At 34.8% G+C, this 23,722-nt stretch overlaps 1 protein-coding gene across 26 annotated transcripts in view; it reads left to right on the top strand.

Annotated features, from left to right (window-relative positions):
- Positions 1–23,722, top strand: part of SLIT2 (slit guidance ligand 2) — a 241,109-nt gene that overhangs the window by 182,447 nt on the left and 34,940 nt on the right. For 23 of the 26 annotated variants that reach the window (XM_085545653.1, XM_015862756.3, XM_085545664.1 and 20 more), the window contains 10 exons: positions 4,641–4,715; positions 7,756–7,899; positions 9,746–9,889; positions 10,566–10,732; positions 11,599–11,731; positions 14,800–14,868; positions 17,803–17,874; positions 18,102–18,173; positions 19,488–19,559; positions 21,955–22,118. In XM_085545653.1, the coding sequence (XP_085401779.1) occupies positions 4,641–4,715; positions 7,756–7,899; positions 9,746–9,889; positions 10,566–10,732; positions 11,599–11,731; positions 14,800–14,868; positions 17,803–17,874; positions 18,102–18,173; positions 19,488–19,559; positions 21,955–22,118 (1,112 nt within the window). The remainder of the gene's footprint in view (positions 1–4,640; positions 4,716–7,755; positions 7,900–9,745; positions 9,890–10,565; positions 10,733–11,598; positions 11,732–14,799; positions 14,869–17,802; positions 17,875–18,101; positions 18,174–19,487; positions 19,560–21,954; positions 22,119–23,722) is intronic. The other 3 variants (XM_085545665.1, XM_085545662.1, XM_085545654.1) reach the window with 1 other exon arrangement.

Raw genomic sequence — 23,722 nt, 5'->3', positions numbered from 1 at the left:
GCCAGTTCTCCAGTGCATGAACTACCCATGTGGACTTTTTGGAAAGACAGTAGGATTTATTTTGTCTTCTGTTTTGTGTACAAGAAAAAGTAGGACATCCAGTACCTAAAGGTCTGTCTTAAAATCACTACCTAAGTGTTAAATTAAACAGCTGACTGTTGTTATGCAAAGCTCACATCATTATGTGTCAGGCAGGAGACCAGAGGAAGATAAAGTCGACAAAGACAGAGTTGGATTAAGATGAGATAATGTAATGATTTGAGATGAGCAGAAAAGATTTCACAGATTATTACTTGCCTAATAAGTGCCATATGGGAAAGATCTGTAGGCATTACAGCTGAAGTAGTATTCAAGAGGGGATTGAAAGATAGAATTAAGACAGCTTTACAAGTTTTTCCCATGCGTAAAACACAGTGTAGAAGAAAAAGCAGAGATACATGAAGAATCAACAAAAAAACATGAGGCGAAAGTGACCACCACTGGCAGAGCCAAGAAAGGAGGAAATAGCTGTTTTTTGGGGGAGACTTAGTATGAAGAGCAAGGCAGAGCAATAAGGTGCAAGAGACAGACTTTGATTTAACATAGTAAAGTGGGAACAGAGATATGGAGATTTAAGTGATGTAATCAAGTTGTGAACCGCAGGGTGAGATGAGTAAAATATGGCAGATATCTTAAAAGGCAGTCTTCAACTGGGAGCAAAGCAATGATACAGCACTGAATAGTGAGACTGCAGTTAGGGATATTGAATGTCTGAATGGGAAAAAGGAATTTGACTTGTTGCATAAGTAGAGATGGAGATTTTTGTATGAACTGAGAGAGAGTTCAACTCGGTGATGTCATAATTACAAATCTAACTGGTGATTCTGGTTGTTACCAATATGACAGCAAATTGAAAATAAAAGGTAGCATATGTCATAAAAGCAAAGTTCAGTTTAAGCTGTTTGTACGGTTATGCCCAAATAAAATTCATATGATCTTATGCTATAGTATTTTGAGATAAATATACTTCAGTTGAATAATAATTGGTAGCTGGTTAGACTATAGGAGGAGTACACAAAGTAATGGGTTGAGAACTGGCTGACTAGCAGAATGCAGAGTGTTGTCGTTGGCAGTGCGGTGTCTGGTTGGAGGCCTGTAACTAGTGGCGTCCCCCAGGGGTCTGTACTGGGTCCGGTCTTGTTCAACATCTTCATCAACGACCTTGATGAGGGGATAGTGACCACCCTCAGCAAGTTTGCTGATGACACGAAGTTGGGAGGATTGCCTGACACACCTGAAGGCTGTGCTGCCATTCAGCGAGACCTAGACAGGCTGGAGAGCTGGGCAGTAAGAAACCAGATGAGGTTTAACAAAAGCAAGTGTAGAGTCTAGCACCTGGGTAGAAATAATTGCATGTACCAGTACAGGCTGGGGGAAGACCTGCTGGAGAGGAGCTCTGCAGAGAGGGACCTGGGCGTCCTGGTGGACGACAGATTGACCATGAGCCAGCAGTGTGCCCTTGTAGCCAAAAAAGCCAATGGCATACTGGGGTGTATTAAAAAGAGCGTGTCCAGCAGGTCGAATGAGGTGATCCTCCCCCTCTACTCTGCCCTGGTGAGGCTTCATCTGGAATAATGTGTCCAGTTCTGGACTCCCCAGTACAAAAAAAACAGGGATCTCTTGGAAAGAGTCTAGCGGAGGGCCACTAAGATGGTCCTGGAGCATCTCCCCTGTGAGGAGAGACTTAGGGAACTGTGTCTGTTTAGCCTTGAAAAAAGAAGGCTGAGAGGGGACTTGATCCAGGTTTATAAATACCTGAGGTGTGGGAGCCATAGTGGTGAGGCTGGTCTCTTTTCCAGTAGTGCGTGGGGATAGGACTAGGGGTAATGGGATGAAACTACAGCATAGGAACTTCTTTACAGTGAGGGTGACGGAGCACTGGAACAGGCTACCCAGGGAGGTGATGGAGACTCCTTCTCTGGAGATATTCAAGACCCGCCTGGACGCCTACCTGTGCGATGTGGTGTAGGGTGCCTGCTTTGGCAGGGGGGTTGGACTCGATGATCTCTAAAGGTCCCTTCAAACCCCTACAATTCTTTGATTCTGTGATTAACAGAATGCATCTTTAATTCTCTCTTCTCTGAAGAAGTTATACTCTTTATTTAGTATTTTGGTCATTGATTTCCCTACTCATTTATTTACATGTGGCATATAAACTCAATAGTGTTTTCTTTCCATAATTCTAATTTATACATATTAAATTCAGAAGAAAGAATGAAATTTATCAAGCCTCATCTGCTGCGTATCCTAAGCTCTCAAATTGCAGTCAACAAAAAAATAAAAAAATAAAAAAATAAACAATCCATGTTTTGCTAAAAGATAATTCATTTTTGCTTACTGCACTACTTTCAAAAGAAAAGCATTCAATCTCATTTGAAAGTATCAGTGGATTAAAAAGAACCATCTCCCTAAGAATGTTACAGAAGTCAATCATTCCCATTAATCTGTGTTAAAATCTTTTAAAATGAGAACATTACTTTCAGATGGAATCTGTCTCTATTCAGTTTTCATCGTTGCTTCTTTTACAATTTTTTGCTGATACAGAGCTCTTTTCTATCCGTTCTTTATTCTCATCTTACCGGTCTTAAACTTCAACAGGCACTTCTCAACTTTCTTAATGATAAACTGTAAAGATAAAGCTTCAACTCTTTCAATGCAAGAGAGTTTTCAACAACCTTGAAAGTATTTTAGAAAGGTAGTTGAAAGTATTTCTGCACCTCTGAAAATCCAACTGCCATAGCTTCTGGTATTTGCCTTGCTGACACTTACAGCTTTTCCTTCTTTCCTCCTGTTGTCTCTTGTTTTTGATGCATTGGAACAAAGATTGCTCTGCTTGGGACTTGAGCCTAGTTCTAGGGTGACTGTGATTTCCTGCTTGTATAGTGACATGTATGAAAAGAACAGCTAGTTAGCCTTTCTTTTCTTTTAACCACCAAATATGTGTTAAAGGTACTTAGAGCCAAATGACATTAACGCTTCTCTAACAGTGAAGAAAAAGGCTAGACATTTGGAGCTTAGAAATAAAGATCGAAAGTGAAGAAATTTTGAGATTTCTTTAGATTTCTCTGGTAAATATTTATTTTTCTCAAATTATTCATCTGGAGATCTCTGTAGCCCAGAAGGCTGTGAAACTAACGAAAACTGTAACCACCAAGAGAACCACCAAGTTGTGGTTTTCTCTCTGTAGAGGGTATAAGGAACAAAATAATTATTTTCTGAAAAATGCATCTTCATTCACAGTGTCATAATATGCAACACGAAATTTATGAAATAAAGATGCTGAACTACTTATATCTCCATCACACTAGAACTAATGAAATGAAAGATCCAGTGTCAAATACTGCTCTAGTCTAGAGTTCAATAAAATATGTAATGTTTTTTGTTTTGTTTTTTAATCATAACTTTATTTAAAATTTAAGTCCTTTCTACTTCAGTACAGTGTCCAAATGTCCAAGAAAATTTTCCTGTCTTTTCTGTTTGAATCCATGCTAAAACTATAGTACTGTCATACTTTCAGATTTACAGCCTTAATTTCCCTTCTGGCTATCATTGAGTGAGAGCAGGAAGGAAGGATGAACAAGCAGCTTTGTATTGATTTTGAAGGATTTTTTTTTTTTTTTTTTTGTCTTTTCTTGCAATAATGTAATTCAGAAAAGCATTCTTGTTTTAGAATTATGCTGAATTCCATTTTACAGTGATATTTCATCTCTTCATTTATCTCTTTTCCTTCGCATTTAAAGTTTTTAAATAAAAGCTGGATAGACGTGCTTCCTTAATAAGAGTCTTCCAGTAAAACATATACAGTGTCTAAGACTTATAATTCAAGAGAGGAAATAAGGGACACTGGGTCAGGGCACACATTTTTCTAGATAGACATCCCCTAACCTAGCAATCGCTAAATGTACGCTGTACAGTGAAGAACTCTTGATACCTGGGCAGGAAAGATAAAAATCCAAGTGACTTTTCAGGCTAGTATCTGCCACTTACTGCACTTTCGTAGTGTTACAAATCAACAATTAATGTTCTCTTGCACAATTTGTGTGTTATGTTTAGTAGTCTGAAGATGAACCATGGCCAAAGAAATGTTTTTAAATTCTGAATGTCTACACATTGTGTTTCAGTTGTTATTCCAGAGAAGCACTGAGAATAAAGTAATTGTTTCATTCTTGCAAATAGTGTTCTGTGAGCACCTCCAGATGTCTGGCAAACTCCACCTGATATCCTTTAAAGAACAGTAAACTAATCTTCTGTTGTTTGTATGTACTTCTTAAAGATTTTAATTTATAGATTGCCATGGAAGTCTTCCCTAGCTACATTAGGTTGTTTTTTTTTTCTCTTAAAAGAAAATTTAAAACATATTTCTCTTCAGTTTTAGCTGTATGCTACTTTGTAATCTGTATTTGATTTCATATGTCTTATTTATGCTTAATTTTAACCAATGAGAATTAGAATTAGAAATGTGATAATATGTTGAATTGTTCTTCAGGTACCAGTACTAAACAAGCCATTCAGTTCAACCATTCTGAAAAGCTACCTTAGTCTGGAACTTTCTGTACCAGTGCTTGAATATTTTTTTCTGAAATTTATGTCATTTCTTTTAGGCGTCTCAATAACAATGAATTTTCAGTCCTGGAAGCTACAGGGATCTTTAAGAAGCTTCCTCAACTGAGAAAAATGTAAGCACCACTTCAACGATCTTGTCTATTTCAATATCATTGTCTATATCAATATCATTGTATTAGTGCTGTTTTTCTCCACCTTTGATAGTTTACGTCTATTGAAGTTTCAGTATAATCTAATTTAAAAATCAAGAATGGGTTTTTATCAGTCATCGAGGTAGATCAAATCCATCTCTCTGGGACTAAGCAACCCAGTAAGAGCTTCTCCTGGTGCATAGCTCCAGCAGCTCTGCTGCATGGTGCTGCCAGCTGGTCTGTTGTGCTGCCACAGCAGGGAACTTGAGCATAAGCCGCTCAAAAATGGTTCCAGTTACTTTTTGTAACTTCCTGTACTGCTGCTCCCTAACCAGGCAGTTTTGCCTCTTTCAGCACATTCAAGACATGCCTTTGATTCTGTGCTTCATTAAACTATCATTAGATGAATATAAAAATTAAATGACTGAAGAAAAAAAAAAACAACAATGGGGACAAGGTTTCATAGTCCTTTTTCATAGTTGACATTCTAAGGGTTGTGTGTAATCTTACCAATTGTAGATGTTAATAAACCTATGAAAACTGTTTCTTTCACTTTAGGCATTTGGCAGACATTCGAGAGCAGATCATTTAGTTGCTTAGTGGCTCTGTGCTCAATATTTTCAGGATTTAATCCAGGCATAAATACTAAGTGGAGAAAAACGCAAGCCAAAATTAATGAAAATGATGCACTGCTTTATTAAATGCAGTCACCAAGTTACTAACACTTTTAAAAATTTAGTTTGTGCTACCAGTGACTAAAAACAAGATGAGCAATAGTACTGAATAAACTAGTTATTAGCCTCACCCAGATATGACCTGGCAGCTGTCATGATTGTATTTGGTTAGGTACTTACTGATGATTATTGAGACTTTTTTTTTTTTTCTTTTGACCTATCCACCTGAGTATGCCTTGCTAATTTGGGTCTGGGCTGAGGTACTTAGGAGAAGGAATACAGGAATGACTGACACAGCCCTGTATTGGGTCTTCAGAGTAGATATCTATCTTTCTTCTTTCCTCAGGGTTTGTAGATTAGCACTTTTCACAGCTGTGAAATACTTAAAGTAGCATTCAAACACACACGCATATCAGTTCTTCATATTTAAGAACAATGGAGAGTAGGGAATGGACTGACAGTAATTGGATCTTTTCAGGCTATAAAGCTAGATTAGTCAACATCTCATGCTACCTAAATCTCATTTGCTGCTGTTTAGTTGAGGAAGAGGTGTTCAAGACAAAAGAGTAAGTCAGAATATTAATTAGTGCAGCTGTCCACTGAACCCCTTAAGAGCCTCAAAATCTGTATAACCGAGGAGGAAGAAAATAGGAAAATGTTACAGAAAAGTTAAAATTTTATTAGTATTCCATAACTATTTAATACAGCTAACCATTGTTAAAATATTCAATTCAGAGAATGCCTAAGTATGACTGCAAAGTAGTGAAGTGTTGGAGAGACATCAGTAAGAGTGAATTCTGTATTTGCGTGAAGTTCATATTTCTTCCGCAAGTTCAAATAGGTGCAAAGGTTGTTCTGCACAAATGACACTGAAGAATTGAGACCTAAATGTTTAATTGATTTGATGGTTCATAAGTAATAAAGCAAACGTATCATTGATTAGCCATGCAGCATTAGTCCTTAAAATAACCTTTGAAATATCCCTTAAAATGTGTGGTAGATAATGACCATGTTATGCTAAAAACAAGGGGGATTTTAGGAAACTAAGAGCCTGACATACGTAAGTCAATTGAGATGAGAAATAATCAGTTTATTTCTTCCAGTCTTCTGCAGCAACTTCCAGGAGACTTAGTTTCACCTTGAAATTTTGTGAAAGTGATAATTATATCCTTCATCACAGGCAAGGTATATGAGAAATTACAGCTAGGCTAGAGATGAGCAGTCAGCATTCAGACAAAACCACACATCTCATTTTTTCTGTGTCTTGGGTGATAGCAGCAGTTTATACTGGCAAGTGTATGAATTTTTACTATAACTAATTCTGTGTTTCTCATGATAAATTAAAATAATGCTCTTGTAGAAGGTGCATCAAATAATGTTTTGTTTTCTTTCCAACATCATTCATTCTATTAAGTGAAAACTTTTTAGCTTCATTGTATTTCAGAATTTCTCAGAGCATATTTAAGAGCTCTGTAAAAATCACTAGTGAATTGTGACACTGTCTAGCATGTAGATAAATACTTAATGTTATGAACGAGATACGAGTGTAGTAAGTATAAACAGACTTACATGAAAAACAAAACAAGAATAGAATGAAAAATCTTTTCAAAATGTGTATTCCTGTGTATGCACATTTATTGTATATACAGATACTTTCCATTTGGGATGTAGTTTCCATATTTAAACCAAAAACCACAAACAGTAAAATATTTTGGCAGTATCTGTTATAAGCATTAGGAAGCACACGGCAACAAGTATCTTAGGATATTTTCCCACATTTTGATCCATTTTGCTTGTGAATTGCAAATAATTGAATTTTCTATCTTGTTTATAAAACCTTATTTTTTACTAATGCCAAAAATGATCATTTTCTGTTTGCATTCACACATTTCATTTTCTTATATTGCTGTTTACACTATTTTCTTACATCTGTGTCTGTTGAAATGAAATAAAGAAATCAGAGTAGCTAGATGTACAAATTCTCGTACAGTACGACTTCATCATTAATTCATCTAATAATGCTAGAAGGACTAGAGACAGAAGATGTATTTCACAAGACTGTGATTTTTTTTGTTATGAAAAAAAAAATAAAAAAAATTGTGTGGCAACAACATGTGCTGGGCAATTGCAAAGAATTTCCAAAAAATTCTGTAAAAATCTTTACTTGCATACTCCGCAGGACATTAACTTTTGTTTTTTCCAGCTCAAAGTTGAGCAATATGTTCATTGCTTTAACACAGAAACTTAATATCTTGAAATCTACTTAGTATTTAATATTTAGTAGTTCGTTTGGGGTATTTAATAAAAGAAAAAAATGTTTTCCTCTTGTTTCTGTTAATGTGTAATAGAAACCTGAGCAATAACAAGATTACAGATATTGAAGAAGGTGCATTTGATGGAGCCTCTGGTGTCAATGAACTATTGCTCACTAGCAATCGTTTGGAAACTGTTAGAGACAAAATGTTCAAAGGACTGGAAAGTCTTAAAACACTGTAAGTATAATCATTAGGGTGTTCTTATTTCTTCTTTTCCTGGTTTTATTTCTTTTTATAAAGTAATATTGTATTTCTCATAAAGACTTTGATTTTGGATTAGCTGTGGATTACTCAAGTATATATTTGTCCTTTTTTCCTATTTCACAGAAAGGTTGTGAGAAAGAATATGAAGTTTTTAATAATTGATATAGTGTAGCTGAAGTTTTTCATTGTGATTATTAGACTACTATGAAATTATGTTCCCTCTTAAATGATGAAGCAGTTGAGAATAGTAAACATCCATCCATGGAAAAATAAATGGGAATAATCATCTGCTTGAGAGCAACAGAATTTCGCATTGGAATTATACAATTTACATAATGGAATCTGATTCAATCCAACTCAATAATTGGGTATTTTGCTAGAGGAAAAAAATGATTCTGGGGGATATTGAAATGTGGGAAATGATTCTCTTCTAACTAATTTTAATGTCATTTCAACAGAGAACAGAGGAGCAAAAGTACTACTGCTTAAACTTATTCCATTCTTTCCACGAAGGTAGTTAAAAAACAAAAATGATATTTATAAAGTCTCCAGCTTCTTGTCATTCTTCAGCATTAATCCTTTTGATCAGCAGCCCAGAACCAACATAAATGGTCTTTGGGGTTTCAGCCATCTGAAGATATTGGGCATTTTTAATTTTTAATACATCAGACCTATAATATACAAAATTTCATTTAAAGCTGATAAATTTGTTGGAAGCAGCTAGAGTGTAGAAGAATATTATTTATTTGCTGGAGGGCAAGTAGGAAAGCAGGAAACTTCAAGGCTCCTGTTTTTTCTAACAGATATATAAGAGATTTTAAAATAGGTGTTTCATGCTTTATTTCTGTAATTTTCACTAAGCCTTAGAGTCACTCTGAGGAAGAGTCTGGGTAGCTTGATTTCTTTCATTTGAATGATTTGAGAATGTAGTAGAAGTTCTTTCTGTCTTATCCTATGAAAATTTAGTTTGGAAGGGATCTCTGGAGGCCAACCTGGTGCAGACTTCTGCTCACCGTAAACAGCTGTACTGGACTTGCCTAAGCTTGGAAGCTCGAAGAGGGAAATATGGACTGCTCTGTGTGTCTGATGCTGAGGATTTCAGTCACTTTAATTTATTGTTGATTACTGATTCTCTTACTGAAAGAAAAAAAGTGAAATTATTAAAGAAATAGCCTCTTGCATTGGCAAAACAACATTTTGTTCTCCACACATGCTGCACTCAGGTGCCAGGCAATGCATGGGACGCTATGGTTCCTCTAGCTGTAGCAGTTCCTTCAGCTCACAACTTTTGGCCTCTGCTTGGGCAGCAGTTTAGCTCTGGCCCCTGCTCTCACACCACTTCTGCTCCAGGCCATGCTCCTTTGGCTGCAGCCCCTATCTGGTCTGCTGCTCAGCCCAATCTCTCCTCCTACTCCATGGAGGTCTTCTCAACTTCACATCTCTTCCCTCCTTCTGCTATGGCAGGAATTGCTCCTCTTTACCCCACACTTCTGCCTTATTTTAAACTCACAGGCTCTCTCAACTCATCTGATCACTTCAGAGGCACTGTAGCCTCCTCTTTGTGGTTTGGTTTTTGGCCAGAGCAGGCTGATTGGCATGCATCAATCCCTGACCTCTCCTCACTGAGCCCACCTCTTCACCTAGTTTAGTTGAAACATTTGCAGGTACATTTTTTTTAATTTCTTTTCCAGATTGCACAGAGGATATGTTAGATGGTCCATGTTATATGAAATTCAGTTAGATGTCAGTACTAAAACAAAGTATTACTGAGTGCTTTGAGCAGCCATAAGCTGGAAAATGCTGAACTTTATTTCCTCAGGATGCTGAGGAGCAACCGTGTGAGCTGTGTGGGGAACGACAGCTTCACAGGCCTGAGCTCTGTCCGCCTGCTCTCACTGTATGACAACCAGATCACCACCGTGGCACCTGGCTCCTTTGATACCCTTCATTCGCTCTCTACATTGTGAGTCACATTTGTGTCCCTTTTTAAATGCAGGGCATATGAGGGAAAATTGGGTGAGAAGCTGCCATTCAGTTTACTGAAGAAATGCTTTCTGTGGGTCGCATCATTCAGGAACTTACTTAAACCCCATTTTACATAAAAAGTGACACGTCTGCACTGAGTGACTATTTGTGCACATTAAGAATGGCATGTTTATAAATAATGGAATTTGTCAATATGTTTTTGCTGAAGTTAAGAAATGTGAAAGTACTGAGAATTCTAGAAGTAATTTCATTTTTATAACTGGCATGTAATCAACTTAGCTGTCACTTTAGATAGGAAACTTATTCTGTGGAGCAAATAAAAGATGGAAATCTTGAGATGACAAATTAATGGAATAGCTGTTGTCAGGTGAGAGCTAATAATATAAAGTAATCAGCCTTCATCTTTATATGAGATTATTGTATAATCAGTACAGTGTGGCTTGACAACTAGTTAAGTCTTTGACAGTTTTAAATTATTTCTAAATGAGCTCTGTTAGGAATCACTGTATAGAGCCTAAATTATAGCTTTTAACTATGGTTTGTACATACTGTTGTTTATAAAAACCGTATTTAAGCTAAGCTTTTTGAAAATGGAATACATAAAATGAAAAAGAAGTTCTGTCATGAGAGGTGAACTTTCATGTGGTTCTCAGAAACCTCTTGGCCAATCCCTTCAACTGCAACTGCCATCTTGCATGGCTTGGAGATTGGCTAAGGAAGAAACGCATTGTGACGGGAAACCCTCGCTGTCAGAAACCTTACTTCCTCAAAGAGATTCCTATCCAGGATGTGGCAATTCAGGATTTTACATGTGATGATGGTAAGAAAGTTTATATTTTAAACTTTACAACTTCAGCTTTCATATGGATAGTTTTGTGATTTCCATGGGGCACAAAGTAATGTTTTTTAAATTGAGAAACAGTATTCTTTAAATCACCTCATGAGTTTCCTACTCATTTACTGTGTCAATTTATAAAGCCTTTCTCACGTTTTTAGTTTATTAGCAAGCATATTGCTATAGTATATATACTTTCAGAAGTTTTTCCACTTAAGTTCTGTAGTGCAATTATAATTTAGAGATAACACAGAGTAAATTGATTAAATGCTGTAGTTCAAATGAGAATACTTCCAAATGTTGATGCTCAAATCAAGCAGTCCTTCAGATTGCTTGGTCTGTTATCATGGTGTTTTGCTCAGTTTCCAGAATTTCAGAATTCCCTTCAATATTAAAGAATTAACAGGTATCTTGCATCTCTCTCATGTGCACTTCCATGATTGATTTATTAGCTTGTGTGTTCAAATCTGTAACTTTTCTTTAAAGGGACTCTATTTATTTTCAACTATTTGCTTATTTTGATAATCAGCATACATATATTGCTTTATAATACTTCATTTTAAGTTGCATTCTTTCTTTAATTTTTTTTATTTTTAATTTTTTATTTTTTTTATTTTTCCAAACAATAACATTTTCTTCTGGTAATCTAGTAAAATGGCATTGTACTAAATAAAGTGTTACTTGAAATGTAAATTCTTGGAACAGTGAAATGACAATATTTTCCATTCATAGAGATATCATAATCCAAGAATCTCATTTTTACTTATGGGAATTACATGTAGGATGTTGTAGCTAATCCTCAAATGTTATGTGCATAGCAATCTTAGCATCTGTATGATTTTGTTAACCAGGAAATGATGACAATAGCTGCTCTCCACTGTCCCGCTGTCCTGCAGAATGTACTTGTCTAGACACAGTTGTTCGCTGCAGCAACAAAGGCCTAAAAGCTTTGCCTAAAGGCATCCCAAAAGATGTAACTGAACTGTAAGTGGCGCACTTTTTCCCTTTCATAAAAGTCAGTGTGAGATATATGGTGTCAGATTCAACAATAAGGGGAGCATGGAAGAATTTGCTTTAGGAAATCAGTTGAAATTTATTGATATACTGCATATGCTTGCAAATAATCTTGAGAACACCAAAGTTATGTTTGAATTAACAATGCACTCTACATCTCAAAACACTATAAAACTCCTCTGTTGCTGTAAAGCTTTAAAAATTTATATAGAGAGAATTGTAATCACTCTTAGATTTTATAATTCCTGCAAGTAAACAGTGTGTGTCACTGAATATGGTTATTAATGGATTAAACTGTAGGGAAAAGTGAATCTTATTAATCCGTGAACACTACTCTAAATAGGAAAGAATTAAGTTCAATTATACTCAAAAGCCAAAAAAAGGGAGATTTAGGTAAGATATTAGGGGGACATTTTTCACTTGGAGGGTGGTAATTCACTGGAACAAGCTGCCAAAGAAGGATGTGGATGCTTCATCCCTGGATGCATTCAAAGCCAGGCTGTGAATAAAAGGAAACAGTCTATTAATATGTTTGTATATTTTCATGTTAAATATTTTCTCATATTTCTAAAAGACTGGTTTTAATAGCTATGAAGTGAGATTTTACATATAGGCAGTCATAAAACCTGGAACATTTTATTACTCTGGATGAGTTTTTTAGGAGGAAAATGATAAATATTGCATTTTAGGCAAACTTATAACTTGAATATGCAGATGGACAATAAAGCTGATATAAAAAATGTTTCCTACCTCTTATATTGTTTGAAGATAATAACTGAATAATTACTAGATGAGTCAGTTTCCCATTATCAAGGAGAAAATGTAAACCTTAATGTTAGACTCATTATCTACTTTGAATCTTGATTGTATAGATTGAAAAGCTAAAAGAAATAGTTGGAAATTATTGACAAGAAGAAAATTTGGTTATATTCTCAAGTTACAAATTGCAAATGTTTAATATTAAATTACTAATGCTGTGCAGTGACCAACATAATGCCTCAGAAGACATCATAATTTTGTTTTAAGTCACTAAAAGCTTTATCGTTTTATCTTCTCCTGTTAAAGGTCGGAATGTGAAATGTCCACCACTAATTGCTCAAGAACAATTATTAAGAAGTCAAATTAGCATACAGTTGTGTAAACACACGTAACTGTATTAGTTTGTGCTTGTTTGTTTGTTTGTTTTCTTTTCTTTTTTTTTTGGTTATTTTTTCTTTTTTGTTTGTTTTTCATAGAGGAAGATGACTGAATTTAATATAGCCTGGCCTAATAAAACACAATTTCACAATTTCCAGGTATCAATGCAATACTTTTGGAAGTGCAAACAGAACCCTGACTATGAAAATTTATTTGTGTACAATTTTGTAAGCTTAAGTTATTACCTAAGCATTCCATTTAGCATATTTCTCAAAAGCATAATGGAGGCAGTTCCTGTTATCATTTGCACTCTGACTGATTGTTCTTGTTGTTTACCATGCACAACTCATCAAGATTTTATAAAATATTTCATTAGTTGCTTCTTTTAAACAAACAGGAGTTCTTATCTGCCGAACAGATACTTTGTAGTATCACAGTTCTAATGAAGCTAAAACAACATGTCATAATTCATCTGCCTGATAAAAGAATTTCATTAGAATATGTACTCCTTCAAAAAGTACAAAAGTATTTTGTTTGGGTTTTTTTTTCTGTATATGAACTTGTGCTCCATCAGTGGAGTGGGCAGGGGATGAGGGTGTGGAGAGAGGTTTATCGATCAGATTAACATGGTTAATGAATTACTAGGTTTAAAAGAAATACATGTATTTCAGACAATTCATAAAATAAAAAATAAAAATAAAAAAAAATAAAATAAATGTTTTCAAAGATGTTGCAGCATGCTTAAAGTCATTAAGCTCGGAATTCTTCTAAGCATATTTGTAGCCAAGGCTGCTCTTATCTTAAATGGCTTTTAAGCATTTGTGTTGCTGAATATCTTCTTTGCATAGAGATAATGAGGGTATAGCTGTTACTTGAGATCCAGAAAAGAAAAGCAGTATCACCTTATTGCCACCATCAGCAAGTCATTTAAACCATTTAACATCCTTAACTCTAAGGATGAGCAAGTGAGCAAGTTTGTTGAGAATTATGAGCATGGATGAAGAAAAATGGCATTCAGGCTCTGTAAACCTACAAAGAGGAAGGCAATAAATCTGACTTTTCTAGTGAAGGGTGACTTATTACTGTCTTCAGTTCGTAACATACTGCTTAAGAACTGTCTTGTGATGTATATTGTATGATACATCATGAGACATGGGAAGAAATTAGAGAAGATGATCAGAATTACAGGCATGACAAATGAATTTGCTCATATTCGGAACTGATATCAGTCTTTGCTGTTTCTACATTAAAGCACTACCTCTGAAATGTCAGGTCATGTTTATTCTTTACTGTGAGGGTAGTGAGACACTGGGATAGGTTGCCCAGTGAAGTTGTGGAGGTCCCATCCCTGAAAGCATTCATGGCCAGGCTGGATGAGGCTTTGGATAACCTGGTCTGGAGGGAGGTTTCCCTGCCTATATATATGTGTGTGCCCTGATGGTGCAGTGGTAGGAATGCCGCTTTGCAACACCGGGAACCCGGGTTCGAATCCCCTCTGTGGTGCAAGTGGTAGAAGTGCCGCTCTGCTACACAGAGGCTCGAATCCCAGGGGTTGGACTAGATGATCTCTAAGGTCCCTTCCAACCCGCAGAAGACTATGATACTGTGATACTATGATATAGCACGGGAGTTGGAACTAGATGGTCTTTAAAGGTCCCTTGCAACCCAAACCGTTCTATGATTCTGTGATTCTTTTTTGTGACTTGTGTCAAGTTCATATTTAACATGATTTGTGTAAGTAATATTTACTTTTCACCAGTAGGTGTGAAGACATCTTATAAAATGACAATATTAAGTATTCACGAAAAACTTTCTTTACTGTTGGATTCTAAGGTTAGTAAATGAAGATGATATCATTTAATGAAAACAATAATGCTGTATATTTTATTTTTCCATTTTAGATATTTGGATGGAAACCAGTTTACTCTTGTTCCTAGAGAGCTCTCCAACTACAAACATCTAACACTTATGTAAGTAACTTTAGAGCAGTGTGCTCCACTCAGATGAAAACAAAAGCAAAAAATCTCCTACTTCATTATACTTGGTTTTATTTTTAGAATAGAAAAAAAAAAAAAAAAAAAAAAAGAAGGAAATATATCTTTTAGTAAACATAATAAAAACATTTTGTAATGGAGAGTTTTTTATTCCACTGATCACATCCACAATATGATATGCTCGGTCACATTTTATAAACTGGGAAAATTCATTCCAGTGATTATAGTAAATAAAGTAAATTTACAGTAAATAAAGTATAAAACTAGAGAAGTTATAAGATTTTTTAAAATATTCTAAGGTATTACAATAATTTGTTATGTGGCTCCATAAAGGCATTATAAAGATTCTGTGGTATGCTTTATGGGGAATAGCAGGAGTAACACATACTACAGCTGTAACACTTGAATGTAAACTCATCTATTTGTATAATAATATACAGCTTAGTAGATTGTTCTAGAGCTGATATAGACCTTCATACTCCCAACTCTGTGATTCACTCTGATTTGAGGCAAATCACAAACTGCTCTGAAATTTATTACTTCTACTTCATGAAAGATTTGAATATGCTTTCCATACTTTGGAAGAGTAAAATGAGAGAAACAGGAAGGCTGTCAGTGTAAATGGCTGTAATTCTATTGTCTTTGTTAGCACTATAAAAATTTGTACCAGCTGAATTTGCACTGCATAACATTCTGAAAGAACTTTGCGGTTTCAGTGTAATCAATGAAAAAAGTAACTAAAGTGGGAAGAAACAAAATCCTTTGAATTTCTTTCTGACTGATTCTAGAGCACTGCTGCTAAAATTGAAAATAGTTTGGCATTCAAAACCAAGAACTTTATTTCCTTTACTTACCTAATGCTCTATTAAAGTGGCTGTGCTCACAAATTTAGAAGAGATGCTTTCAAACCTTTTTTATATTTTACAAATAGCATCAGGAAAAAAAAAAATAAAAAAATCCTGCAATATTCTCAAATGTATGTAGGTCTGTCTGAAAGGAATACCTCCTGTTTATTTCCATGGAAGCTGAACAAATACAAAAAGCTCAGTAACATTAATTGATAGAGCAAATTCTCTACAACAAAACACCAGCATCAACTGCATTTTTGTCAGTGCTGAACAAGAGCCTGCACATTTTGCTCATAAAAATCTGCACCAGCAGATGTGACCCACTGTTGCCACTGCTGAAATGCACCACCACCACGACCTCACTGTGCTCACATCCATGTTTGGTCTCCATAAATGTTCAGCAAGGATCAGTGAGTGTCAATGGCTGTAATGTTTTATATACGGAGGAATTCAGAGACACACCTTTGCTTCACCCACATTTCCATGTCAAATGCCATTTTGTCAGACTTCTCCTCTGCAACAAAATGTCACAGAATATTGGTCAGAAGGTCCAACCTCTATTGCCTACATCCACCTTATACATCATGAATCAATATAATAAAGTATAATCACTTTTGGAGCATACAAATACAGCTCACATACAATGTAGACCTTTTAGGAAGCCTCTATTGATTGCATAGGGAAGTTAAGTAAGATCTAAATCAAAGCACACAGAAAACAAAGTTTGGAATTTCAGTGCATAGAAGAAGCAAACATGAACTGTATATATTAACAGTGTCATTGGAGAAAGGATATATGACTGGAGATGAAGTTAGAGTAACAATAACAAGGCTTCTGTCACAAACGTCAGGTACTCCTGATACATGTTTGATAAACATAGCCAGAAATTATATAACTTTACGTCTTTGCTGGAAAATATGCATGAACTATTTAGCAGAGGTCTACAATACAAGAATTTATTTATTGAGTAAATAAAACACAAATGAGTGTTTCCATTTATCAGACTTGTGAGGATATGTTATTGTTATCTCTTCTAATTGTATCCTCATACAGCTATTCTGAATTTGAGAATGTTCCTCAGCTGTGTTTGGAAGATCAAAATACTGTGCATAATTTTTCTGTGGCCAAACAAGGAATTACTTATGACCAGGTTGAGATCCAGACTTACGCAGACAATTGTTTATTTCTAACTTCTTTCCCATGTAAATAGATTGCACTGTTATACATAGCTAAAATGTTTGCTGTTATGAATCAATTGTCTTGCGTGCTTTCTTGAAATTTCAAATGGAGAAATATATGTACTGCATATTTATTTAACAGTCAAACTACCAACATCACCTCAGAAACAACCTCTTAAACAGATTCAGAAGTAATTTCATCACCAAATACAGTAAACTTCAGTGAAATAGCCAGCAGGAAATGAAAAATAGAGCAAAATACAAGACTCAGGAACAGACATTATTCAAATTCAATACAGTTCTTCAAAGCTTCTTTGAAGCTACCAGTGTACCACTCCAGCTTCTATCATACTTGCACTTAAGATTTTATCCATTAGAATATCGAACAACAAGAAAGATGTTAAGACCATAAATCATAGATAGTATTCTGTATAATAGTCCAGCCTTTGATGTATTCATCCTACAGATGTGAAGTAGAATATTATATGATATTTACTCAGGTTTCATTAAGGACATGGGGAAAAAGAAAAAAAAAAAAAAAAAGATATTTCAACTTTAAACCATCACTTTTATTTCTATATTTGGGTTCATGTAAGATTGTGTTATTAATTTAGTAGCATGATGGACATTGCTGTTGTAAGAGAATGCACCACGCTGCTTTTTCATCTCTGTTGAAATGAAAATGCTTTTCATTGATCAAGCTAAATGCTTGCTGGGCTTGTGTATGGCATGTGAAAATAAAAATGTGTGCTGCTTTAAATATTGATACCAATGATGATGCTACTTCTACTAATAAAAGTAATTTGTCTGTCAGTTTAACTTCCAGTGTTTCAGGACTCGGGCAGTCATTTTAAGGTCTGAATTTTTGAATTTATTTTTTATAGAGATTTAAGTAACAACAGAATCAGCACTCTTTCTAATCAGAGCTTCAGCAACATGACTCAGCTGCTTACCTTGTAAGTTTAAACATGTAACATTGACACTTTGAAAACATTACAGTTTGTTTTTTTTTTGTCTTGAAAGAAGGGGCATTTTGTTGATATTAAAGCTTGCTTGTTGTAGAGGCAGTAAAATAACTTGTATCCTAACGAGCTATGTGTGCAAAAGCTGTTTATGGTCATGCTCTGCATTCTGTTTACTAAATGCTTGATTCATTTGCTGACAGTAATGTGTATATTTTCAGAATTCTTAGTTACAACCGCCTGAGGTGTATCCCTGCACGGACATTTGATGGGTTAAAATCACTTAGGTTGCTGTAAGTATTATTTTTTAACTATTATTATTTTCCTAAATTTTTATTTGGACAAAGCAGATACTGGATTTTAAAATCTATCTATTATTTGAGAAGGGATGATTATGTAGTCATAGAACTCTAAATTCATTCTAGGAGATAATGCTGTCAAAACACTGCACAAGACATTAGATGATCCTGGACAATGAGTAAATACTAAAGCATATGATTATGACTTTTCTGCTTTTTATTCTTGACTGTGCCTCTTTTTTAGTTATGTTCTTGATTGTTATGATAATTACATTCTAACAAAGATGTAATATAAATAAATTTCTCAGTTATATATGAGGGTTTTTGCAGCTGAATTATGAAGATGTTTATTTCAACAATTTCCGTATTTCTTGCTTCACTTAATTTAGAGCATTTCCAAAACCACTGCATTATGATTGAATAATTGAAAAACATTAATATATATATATATATTCTAAGAAAAATTTCACTCTTAACACTAAGAAAAACATGGTTGAAAGGGCATGAGGATAAGCAACAAAAAAGAGAGAAAGCAAAATAAAAACCAGTCTGTCAACTTTACAGTTTCAGTTTGTTATTGAAAAAAAATGATAAATTCTATATCAAAAGATTCCCCAGCTGAAAATGTAATTTTTGTCTCTATTTTGGTATTTTATAACTGTTTTGTAGCTTGAATTAATTAAAAATCTCAAGTGTGACTTTTTTTTTTCTCTATGCTCATATACCTCCACTTATTTTATATAAATACAAAAAACTTCAACTGTTAACCATAAGTCCGTATAGATGTAAATGAATAAATTTGGTTAAAAGAATAGATTTTTATGTAGGTATGCTACAGTAGACCTGTCCTGGTATTGATGCTTAATAAGGTCTTTACTATCCAATTAAGAAAACAACCTTAATACTTGTTTATATTCATGAATAGTCACTACCTGTGTTTTCCACGTAAACATGAAAGATAAAAAAAACACATGAACAAAACTAGTGGGAAAAAAGTCAGAAATAACAACTCTTCTGCCAAGCCTGAAGTCTGTAAGCAATTCACAGAAATTCACTTTTGGCAGACCTTTGCTCTTTGAATTTTAAAATATTCATATCGTTATTAACATTTCTAATTAAGAATATAAGTTGAAAAAAATCAAGTGATGTGTAAGCAGCTGGTTAGAACTTTAAGAAGAGTGGAAACACAGAGGAACTGGGAAAAAATATAACTTTTTACAAAAGCTGAAATTTTTAAAATGAATCTGCTGTTTTATCCATATCTGAAGTTTTATCCATGTATCTTATTTTATTTATTTTCTTTCTAAGGTCTTTACATGGCAATGATATTTCTGTGGTTCCTGAAGGAGCCTTTAATGATCTTTCAGCATTATCACACCTGTGAGTATTCAGATGATAATCACATCTTTTACATTATGTTTAGCAGTTTTCATATAGTTGAACAGTGATAGCAGTGAAGGTCTGCTATGGAACAACCCCATGCAGAAGCACAGGCTGGGTGCTGGCCAACTTAGCAGAAAAATCCTGGACCTCCTGGAGGGCAGCAAATTGAATGTCAGTCACATGCCTTTATGGGAATGAATGCGAAAGATTCTCTGGACTGAATTAGGAAGTGATTAGCAAGATGACTGAGGAGATTGGTCATTCAATGTTCAGCCCTTGTAAGGACAGTTCTGGAATACTCAGTTTCTCCATTGTAAAGTAGGTGTGTACAAAATAGAGCAAGTCCAGGACAGGAGTAAGCAAGGTGGAGTGTGCAATGTGAGCTGTGAAGAGACGTTAAAGGAAGTGGGCTTATTAAGGAGATAAGAGTGGTTTGAAGGATCAACCTACAAAAGTCTTCAAGCCTCTAGTCTAAGGGAATTACAGCAATGACTGAAACAGATTTTTCTTAGAGGGTACAAAGTGAAGGATGAGAGTCAACAGTCACAATCTGCAATATGGGAAGTTTCATTGAACTTAATAAAAAATTCTTCATCATGAGGGTGGTTCAGCTTTGGAAAAGGTTGCCCAGAGAAATGGTGAAATCAGCCCCCTGGAGATATTCAGAACTCAACAAAGCAACTCTGCTCTGACTTTGAAGTGTGCCATGCTTTGTGCAAGAGGTAGACCTCCAAAGAGCTCTTCCAACCTAAATTATTCTGTGATTCTCTGCTGATGGTTATTAAGTTGACATTTAATGCATAGCATCTGATTACACAATCTCATCTGTGGCAATACTTCTGTTCTTAGTGTTCAGTGGGAAATCCAAGCGAGTTACATGCCTATAAGCCATAACATGTTTATGGATAGTTATTAAATCTTTGTTTGCAGTTAAGGCGTAAATTGACTGATGCCTTTAGATATACTTGTTTTTTATTTTTCTGAAAATCTGGAGTTAAATAATTATCTTCTAGTTCATTGTTGGACATTTGCATTTAATTTTCCATTTCTCAGAAATTTGATGAGCCTGATTAAGCTTTAAGTCATTGATAACTTCCTCAAATGCTACTATTAAACTCACTGAACTGTATCAAATATCAGTAAGGCTTAAATAGACTCAATTGTCTTTGCTGTTTTTTTTTCTAAATGTTACTAGTTACTTTCTAACATTCCTATTTTAGCAGAGTAACTGCATTACCTCAATTTGGACTGACAGTTACTCTTGCAAATATGACCTGAGCAAATTGTAGGTATTTCTTTTTACATGGGAAGTGCCCCATGATCCAAACATAATACCAGGTCTCATTTTTGTTACTACTCTGACTAAAGCATGACTGCACACATATATATGTACACGTACATGTATATATACAATTTCTTCTGTTCATCTGAAAGCGTGAAGATGTAATGAAGAGCACATCCTACTTAATGTGGCAGAAAAGTGTTTCTGCAGTAATTCCTACCATCTTTGCTTGCCAAGAATTTTATTCTCTCTCTTGAAGATAAACTGATCCAAAGCTGTTCAACAATCTGAAAAAATAAAAATCATGATGGTTACTTTATTCCTTGAACGGATTATGGATATACTTTTATGGAATAGCACAATGTTTCTACATCCAAATCTGCTTAAGATATAATGGTTCTCAGAGTTCTAAGAGTATTTATGATTTCTAGCAGGAAAAATAATAATAATAATTAAAATAATCCTTTACAATAATTCCAAAAAATCTCTAGCTAAATTGCTTTTTAATTTAAAAATAAATCAAATTTATTTAAAGAAACTGATTTGTTTTTACAACAGGACAATTCTTACATAGCTCCCACCAAGCTAGGACTATATAGCTTTATTTACTAATAAAGGAGAGATCTCTTACAGTGGGGTAGGTCCAAAGAGAAAACAATTATATCAAATTTTGAAGTTTGCAAACATATGGTTTGTACCAGCCTGGGAGTTGTAAACCGAAGAGGAAAAATATCTGGGTGGAACTCTGTGGGATTGCTCTGGTTACTTTGGAAGAAATAGTTTTTTCTTCCTAACCCAATTTTCAAATATCAGTTTCATTTTGATGATTCAGCTAAACTCGATCATTACTGCCAAAGGTAACACAGAGATAGCTTACGGAAGTGTAGCCAAGAATGACTAGGTTTCTGACCAGGTTTACTGCTAAAACCGTTACTTATTCATTCGGAGCCTCAATTCAGACGCTTCATACACTTACGGTGGATTTGATGGAGGCAGGATTGATCAGTGCTTTTAGGAGGTGTTTTTCTGCCAACATTGGTTTTCTGGGTTCTATTTTTAAAAGCAGGCCTTTAAAACCTTATTCCCTTTTTGTCTGTGTGCTTTCCACAGGGCTATTGGGGCAAATCCTCTTTATTGTGATTGTAACATGCAGTGGCTGTCTGACTGGGTAAAATCAGAATACAAAGAACCTGGTATTGCACGATGTGCTGGCCCTGGAGAAATGGCAGATAAACTTCTACTCACAACTCCATCAAAAAAATTTACTTGCCAAGGTACTGTTATTTATGTGTGTGTGCTTTTTTTTTTTTTTTTTTTTTTTTGGTGGTGGTGGTGTTGTTTGTTTTTTTTCTTTTATTCCATGTTCATTTGCATTTGAGTATTTGTTATAGATTCTTTACTCTGCCTTGTTATCATTTTACCTTGTGCTTAGGAATCTAGCCATTATGTTGAGTTGTATCTATTTTAACAACTTCAGTGAATTTTTCTTCCAAGCAGAAGGCTGAGAATGTCTTCTGATTTACAGTATAATAATCCTCAGTATATGGATGAGGATTTTTGTCATGAACTGAAAATTAATTATTTAATTTACACTTTTCTTAGCCAAAGAACATTCTTTCCCTTCGACTTCTAGAGTAAAAACTGGAAATATATTTGTAATCTTTACAATCTGCGCTATCGTTCCAGTATGTGGTTACATGAATATGTGAAGAATGCTGTTTTCTTTGATGTTTCAGAAGAAAGCCTAGAAAATTCAAAGTAGATAAAGGATGTGATTTCCTTTATAGAGATATCATTCCAGAATGTTATTATGTAAGGAGGTTTCTTTGGGTGTGAAACAAGTACTTATCTTCTTGTTGGTACCAATGCTATTGGCACCTTTATCACAGCTTGTACTCCATTTAATTCTCAGATTCTTTTTCTGAATCTTAGAGCTTGTTGTCTTAGAAAAGCGTCATTTTGATTCATACTTGAGCATCGACTAGGTTTGTTTTGCTGTTTAATCTTCCTCTATGCTGTCCTTTTCTCCCATTTTAAATATTTTTAAACCATGCCGTATGATCATTTTTCAGACTCAGGCTTATACTTGTAAGTCATTAGTAAGCTTAGAGTTATCTGTGAGGCATCAGATAAATATAATCTTCTCTTTTGTTGAATTAATTCATTCTCAGGGTCTAGGTAATCTTCAAGATATTTTTACTCATTCATCTTTTAACGCATCAACACATGATAATCCATTTGTAAATTCTTCCATTAAAAAAGTGATGGGACTGTGCCAGCTTTGTTAGCTCTCATTTCAAGTTGTTCTTCACTGCACATTCATCCTATTTAATCTTCTCTCCTTAGACTTACCATGAAAAATGATTTTATAAACAAAAAAACACTGGAAATTCAGCACTTTATTTGTTCTATTTTTTAACATGGTGCCAATTGATTGTCTTTCCTTCCAAATCATTCTTGAATTTTTTTCAGTAATGCTTCTTCAAGGTCATACCTGTGCTATGTGCATTTGATACTAATCTTTCCCAAAGTTCTTTTGTCTGATTTTAAGTAGAAGATTTAGTGGCCAGGCCAGTCTGATCAAGCATACACTAAACACTGTAGGTATGCTCTTTTTACACATTGCTGTAGGGTTATAAGTGAAAGAATATTTTCAAGAAGATGAAGGACTTGGTTATTTTTCCATTTTAAAAATCTGAATTGCCCCTTCCTACAATCACTGTTATGTTTCCATCAGAATCCAGATAGTATATCTTACTTCTCTCCCATCAGAAAATATCCTTTATATTATTATGCAGGGTAAGAACTGTATTTGTTTCACTTCCAAGAGTGGAGATCTGGTATTATGGATACATTTGAGAGAAAATAATTTTCCTGC

This window comes from Coturnix japonica, chromosome 4 (assembly GCF_054131305.1).
Source record: "Coturnix japonica strain WE chromosome 4, WE-NBRP24, whole genome shotgun sequence".
In the NCBI taxonomy this organism is placed as follows: Eukaryota; Metazoa; Chordata; class Aves; order Galliformes; family Phasianidae; genus Coturnix; species Coturnix japonica.
Note: the sequence above shows the minus strand (reverse complement) of the source record. Positions and strands in the feature narration are given on the sequence as shown.